Raw genomic sequence first — 6,428 nt, 5'->3', positions numbered from 1 at the left:
TAATTGGCCGTAAAAATTTGCGGGGATATTTGGTTTTTTTAAATTTTCTTTTTTCTTTTTTTCCCCCTTTTTTTTTTTTTTTTTTTTTTTTAGACAAGCACAGAAGAGAACAAAGGTGAGAAAAAGTCAGACCAGCCACCACAAGCCAAAAAGGCCAAAGTCAAAACAAAAGTGCTGGAGCTTCCCATTGAGAACAGCCCACAGTGGCAGCTAGCAAACGACATGCTCAACCTGTTTGTGGAGAACGAGGTAACTACATCTCCAGCTCTCTCTACATCTCGCAGCCTCGATCCGCTGTTTAAATCTGGTGGTTCCGTCTTGGCAGGGCAAGATGATCATGCAAGACAAGTTGGAGAAGGAGAGGAACGACGCAAAGAATAACGTGGAGGAGTACGTGTACGACATGAGGGACAAGCTGCACGGCATGCTGGAGAAGTTTGTCAGCGAGTCTGTGAGTAAATCACCTCCACTTTTTTCCCCACAGCAGAGCACCATTTGATTCAGGAAGTGATTTATTGCCCTGCAAAGACTCTTAGTGATTATTATTTTTATTTGTTTAGGACCGAGACACTTTGTCATTAAAGCTGGAGGACACTGAAAACTGGCTTTATGAAGACGGAGAGGACCAACCCAAACAAGTTTACATTGACAAGCTCGCAGAGCTGAAGGTAATTACGATTAGGTTGTCGTCCGTCCACATCAATGATCTTGTTGAAATATATTTATCGTTTTAAACTGGCTTGTTTTCTGCAGACACTTGGGCAGCCCATCATGGACCGCTTTATGGAGGCTGAAGAGAGACCTAAAGCTTTTGAGGAGTTGGGGAAACAAATTCAGATGTACATGAAATTTGTGGAGGCCTTCAAAATGAAGGTAATACCAGAAGGATTTTTAAGACGTTTTATTTCTCTTCTCTGCTTTTCACTTTAAATCTGTTTCAACTTGGAAAGACTTAAAAAGGACATTAAATTAGTACTACTCAAGACTGACACTACTTTTAAACTAAACCATAGGCTTTTAATGCAAGTAGCTTTAACACATTTTCTAAAAATAAAAATGATACAATAAAGTGAAGTTTTTATGCAATACCATCTAAACGGTGTTTGCAATGTGAGATCAGTGAGCATGCACCTTCTAGTTGCCTTTTGCATTTATTTTTTTTATTTGACCTAAAAGTTGAGACAAAACAAAAACCTATTAATGCTCAGCTTTAAATTTTTGGAGGCAGCTGAGAAACAGAGACTCAAAACATATTTCCTTAGGAAAGCTTTTAATTGAGTTTTACAGGCATTTTTGTTTTTTATTTATTTTTTATTTTACTTTAACTGCTAGGTCCTCGTTGCATTTTAAATTTGTAAGGTGTTCCGTTTCTGTAAGAAACTTCAGTCTGTTTCATTTGCCTTTTAATCTGAACAGCTGTATTCAGTGGAAAACGCAACTGTCGACAATTTGTTAAACGTCATTGTGAGCATTTAGGAGCTTAAAATTTTTTTTGTTTCTGTTGCCTCATCAGTAGCTCCTGGATGTTGTCTTTTCTGCTCATTCTGCCCCGCTCTTGTTGCTGTAGTACACAAAAAACTTTACAAACTTGCACGTCTGTCTGACATGTTTGTTTTGGAAACTGTTTATCGCATAAGGCCACACAATGAGAGCAGCTGCAAAAAAGTCTGAAGAAAAACAAGCTTTACTTTTAGAAAAAGATTAACGAATAGAAAAAGATACATTTTATGAATGTGGCAACTAAATATGCAGATGTGTCTGAATTATTACAGCAAGTATTAATGATTATAACAAATAGTGACGGCTCTAATTATTTGGAGACTGCGAGTAACCTTATTCTTCTTTCTTCCAGGACGAGCAGTACGACCATTTAGATGAGGCAGACGTCACCAAAGTGGACAAACTGAACAACGACGCAATGATCTGGATGAACAGCACCATGAACCAGCAAAGCAAGCAGAGCCTAGCCGTAGATCCCATTGTTAAAGTGAAAGACATTAAAGCAAAAACAAGGGTGAGTCTTTTGCTGTGCCCCTTTCTTATATTCATGTGAGAATCCATCCTCTCTCTGACACCCGTCTCTTGGTTTGTAGGAGCTGTTCTCTGCTTGCAACCCGGTTGTGACCAAGCCAAAACCAAAGGTGGAGGTCCCCAAGGAGGAAACGCCCGCAGAGCAGAACGGTCCAGTCGACGGCCAGGAGAAGGCCCAGGAGGAAACCACAGACAAGGGAGCAGCTGAGAACACAGGCAACCCAACCTCAGAACCTACAGAGACCAAGCCTGACATGGACCTCGACTAAAACAGCCCAAACGCCTCCTGAAGCTACGCTGAACAGGGGCCGGTTGAGTCAGACTGAGATGCGGCCTGGCGGTGTTTATCAGAGCTGGTGACGTGTTTCAGGAACTGCACTTGGACAGTGAAAAAGCAGGCAGGGCGGTGAGCACACCGAGCCCAGCTCATGGTGGCACATCTATCTGACATAGCATGCCCTCTTTTCTTCTGGATGACCTAAATCAAAAGCCAGCTGCAATTACTCTGTTTGACAATGAGCGCTGTACACATGATGGTATTTATTTCTGTTGTGTGCTCTGTAACTGTTCTGGTCTGTGTCACAACCTGGTTTTAATAAAGTGGTTCAAAATCTCTCGCAACATTAGCCCTGTCGTGATTAAGACAGAGAAGATTGAAAAATGTTCTGATTTTGGTTGATGCCAAGATAATTATTGTTTCTGATGAGAAATGCATGTCATTGTGGCATAGGTGGGGGAAGACGGACCAAAAGTTAATGTGTAATTTTTTTTATTTTAAAGGACAAAATGAAAATAATTAATATAGCGCTATAAAATAAAATCAGGGTAACGAAACGTTATTCCAAATCAAACTCTTTTAATAGAAAACTTCAAAATTGCAGATGTCTGGTGAAATTTTGACTAAAATAAGCTTGCTGTTCATTTAGTGAAGTTATATTGGATAGAGTACCCAGAAATTTTACTTTTGTAAAGTTACTTAAGTAAAAAAGTGCAGAAGAAATTCACCTACAAGTATATTTTCCCCCCCTAAAAAAGTTACTCAAGTAAATGTAACTTAGTCACTACGCGGTAACTGTTCAATGGTGGTGATGCAAAACAACAATCTGACTGAGGTTGAGCTTATCTTAAAAAGAAGAAAGCCTGAAATGTCAAGTCTGTAAAGCAAAGCTAGCTCATTCAATCCCAGAACTTGTGCAGTGTGACAACTTTGCAACAAAGTTCTGTGCAGAGAGAGAATGGCTTTTTGGTCCGTTTAACACAATCGGTAACACTTTATTTGAAGGGGGTTGAATAAGACTGACATGACACTGTCATAAACACCTGTCATGAACATGAATAAGTCTTCATGAATATTTATGACTGTTGTCATAAAGTGTCATTCGGTAAATTATGACACTTTTAATACAAAGTTGACATTATTCAAAATGTCTTTGTTATGACAACTTGACATTAACCAAGAAATCATTACTGATATAAATTTGTTATAAAAGTATTACTGATTGCACTTTAAAAATGAGGTAACTTTATGTTATTAAAGATAAAGTTTAAACAGTAATGATTTCCTGGTTAATGTCAAGTTGCCATAACAAAGACATTTTGAATAATGTCAACTTTGTATTAAAAGTGTCATAATTTACCGAATGACGCTTTATGACAACAGTCATAAATATTCATGAAGGCTTATTCATGTTCATGACAGGTGTTATGTCACTTTTATTCAACCCCCTTCAAATAAAGTGTTACCACACAATCATTCAAATCATTTTATAAAAGTGCCAAAAAAAGTGATATTTTTCAAATTACGACGCTTCAGCTTTAAGAGGCTGTTGGTTTTGGAGTACGCAGCGCCGACGCTCACGCCGAGGAGGTCATATGACCCGCCCGCACTCTGCTGTTGTTCCGACTGACAGCTGAAGACAGAGGTAATGTGGACTATTTTAACTATAATAACTAATTTATGTCTGGAAGTTGACACAGATTTGCGTAAACGAATGTGATACAGTAGTCGCGATACTTCGCCCCCCACTCTTAAAGAGATACACAGTGACAAATGAAGCGGTACTGCTGAATGATTGGGGTTATCATGATGAGTCTAAAGTCTGATTTAGGAGTGTTTGCAGGACTTCTTCGCTGCTGGAGTTGTCGTCTTAATGGCGAAATTGTCGCTGTTTTCTCCTGCAGGACGATGAAGCTGATCATCCTAAATGACTACGACCAGGCCAGCGAGTGGGCTGCAAAGTACATCAGAAACAAGATTTTACACTTCCAACCTGGACCCAACAAGTTCTTCACATTAGGACTCCCCACAGGTAAGCGGAAACAGAGAGCGTCCATGTTCTGGTCACTGTTTTCCTTATTGAAATCCCGATATGAAGCTCTGAATCAGCCAGAGTGCTGTAGTTGCCAACCCACATCTGCTGACTTGGAGTCAAATAAAGGGATTTAGTTGGTCTTTATCAAAATGCTAAGATGGCAAAAAAAAAAAAAAAAAAAAAAGGAAAAGAAGAGAAATCCTTTGAAATTTGTATTTTCCATTGGATAAAAGATCCAGTAACACCCACTTATATGATGGCTTCAGTAGGATAGGGTGATGCAGAGATAATTCAGCAGCACTGAAAATATGTAGGTCAAAGCAATAATTTTAAAAAGTATTAAAGCATCTGTTTTATATCTGATAGGGTTACACGTTAATGCTCAGAATAGGGTGGCTATTATATTGAAAGGAGATGTGATTTTCCCTGCTGACAGTTTTGAAACCATTAAAGGTAAATTAGATGGGCTCTGCATTTCAGGCTCGCTAATATATTCACACTGCGCTAATTTTTCAAAATTTTTATCAACCACGTTGGGTTTTATTGGGAGATTTTGGTGGTAGAAAGAGAAAGAAATTATGATAAAAATAGTGGTCCCCATAGTATGATCCTGCTATCACTGTACCTCAGTATGGGACTAGTGTATTTAGGATATGCAGTCTTGCTCCCCGGTAGACAAAGACGAAGGATCAACCTCTTCTTCTACAGAATGCTGTTTGTTGGAAAGCATCACAACTTTTAAACATTTAAACATATAGACTTCCTTTTTTTTTTGCTTTCTATTGTCAATTGAACAATTTTTCTCCTCTCCCCAGGAAGCACTCCTTTAGGATGTTACAAAAAGCTGATCGAATACTACAAAAATGGAGAAATCTCCTTCGAGTTTGTGAAAACCTTCAACATGGACGAATACGTTGGTAAGTGCTGATCTCCGTTTATCTGCAGCGTCGAGGACTTCTCTGTGTGATTTTCGTTGAGGACATTTTCATGAACCCGTGTTGCAGGACTTCCCAGAAATCACCCTGAGAGCTATCACTCCTTCATGTGGAACAACTTCTTCAAGCACATCGACATAAGAGCAGAAAACGCTCACATTCTTGATGGAAACGCAGCTGACCTTCAAGCAGAGTGCAGCTCCTTTGAGGAAAAGATAAAAGAGGCCGGAGGGATCGAGTTGTTTGTTGGAGGTCAGCCTTGATAGCAAAACACTTTAATCCCTTGTTTAAATGGCGTTATGGTTGAAGAAAGATGAAACTAAAATAAATCCTGACATTTTGTTGCAGGGATTGGACCTGACGGCCACATTGCCTTCAATGAGCCTGGGTCAAGTTTGGTTTCCAGAACCAGAGTGAAGACGCTAGCAAAGGACACAATCATGGCTAACGCTCGATTCTTTGATGGAGATCTCTCTAAAGTTCCCACCATGGCCCTGACAGTGGGAGTGGGCACCGTCATGGATGCAAAAGAGGTTAAATTTCAACATCGCATTTATTCGTCATGCCGTTTGGGGTCTTCCTGATAATCAGTGACTGAATTCTGTGGTTTCAAACCGTGTTATTGATTTCTTAATGAGTCACATTTTCTTTCTGGTCAGGTCATGATCCTTATCACTGGAGCACACAAGGCATTTGCTTTGTACAAAGCAATAGAAGAAGGTGTCAATCACATGTGGACAGTGTCGGCCTTCCAGCAGCATCCGCAGACTGTTTTCGTATGTGACGAAGATGCTACCCTGGAGCTGCGGGTTAAGACTGTCAAGTACTTCAAAGGTACGCCAAAACCATATTGCATATTTCCTTTGTCATGCACAAACGGTTTGTATTTAGATTAGCACAAATCATGAAATTGGTTGCATTGAAAAAAAAAAAAGAAACTCACTATGACTCTGGATGAACTTTAGATATCTGTTGGTCTATAACGTAAAATTCCAGAAAATACTGATTTTAGTTGTAATGTTACTAAATGTTTTCAAATATTTGATTACAAAATCTGTTGAATTTTGCTTGTTTTTTTTTTTTTTTTTTTTTTTTTCCAGGGATGTTGGATGTGCAAAACAGGCTAGGGGAAAACCTTCCCTCCCAACAA

General features: G+C 39.3%; 2 protein-coding genes across 2 annotated transcripts in view; both read left to right on the top strand.

Annotated features, from left to right (window-relative positions):
- The window catches only part of hspa4b (heat shock protein 4b), a 14,789-nt gene extending 12,137 nt beyond the window's left edge, over positions 1-2,652 (top strand). Inside the window, exons 14-19 of the mRNA XM_015045534.1 lie at positions 94-249; positions 326-451; positions 561-668; positions 754-873; positions 1,853-2,014; positions 2,094-2,652. Coding sequence (XP_014901020.1) covers positions 94-249; positions 326-451; positions 561-668; positions 754-873; positions 1,853-2,014; positions 2,094-2,300 — 879 coding nt within the window. The 3' untranslated portion in view covers positions 2,301-2,652. The remainder of the gene's footprint in view (positions 1-93; positions 250-325; positions 452-560; positions 669-753; positions 874-1,852; positions 2,015-2,093) is intronic.
- Positions 2,653-3,845: 1,193 nt separating this feature from the next.
- Positions 3,846-6,428, top strand: part of gnpda1 (glucosamine-6-phosphate deaminase 1) — a 5,979-nt gene continuing 3,396 nt past the window's right edge. Inside the window, exons 1-6 of the mRNA XM_015045529.1 lie at positions 3,846-3,953; positions 4,213-4,340; positions 5,159-5,260; positions 5,348-5,530; positions 5,627-5,811; positions 5,938-6,112. Coding sequence (XP_014901015.1) covers positions 4,217-4,340; positions 5,159-5,260; positions 5,348-5,530; positions 5,627-5,811; positions 5,938-6,112 — 769 coding nt within the window. The 5' untranslated portion in view covers positions 3,846-3,953; positions 4,213-4,216. The remainder of the gene's footprint in view (positions 3,954-4,212; positions 4,341-5,158; positions 5,261-5,347; positions 5,531-5,626; positions 5,812-5,937; positions 6,113-6,428) is intronic.

This window comes from Poecilia latipinna, unplaced genomic scaffold (assembly GCF_001443285.1).
Source record: "Poecilia latipinna isolate Pla-1442-1.1 unplaced genomic scaffold, P_latipinna-1.0 Scaffold731, whole genome shotgun sequence".
In the NCBI taxonomy this organism is placed as follows: Eukaryota; Metazoa; Chordata; class Actinopteri; order Cyprinodontiformes; family Poeciliidae; genus Poecilia; species Poecilia latipinna.
The sequence above is the reverse complement of the archived record's forward strand: the minus strand, read 5'-3'. Positions and strand labels throughout refer to the sequence as shown.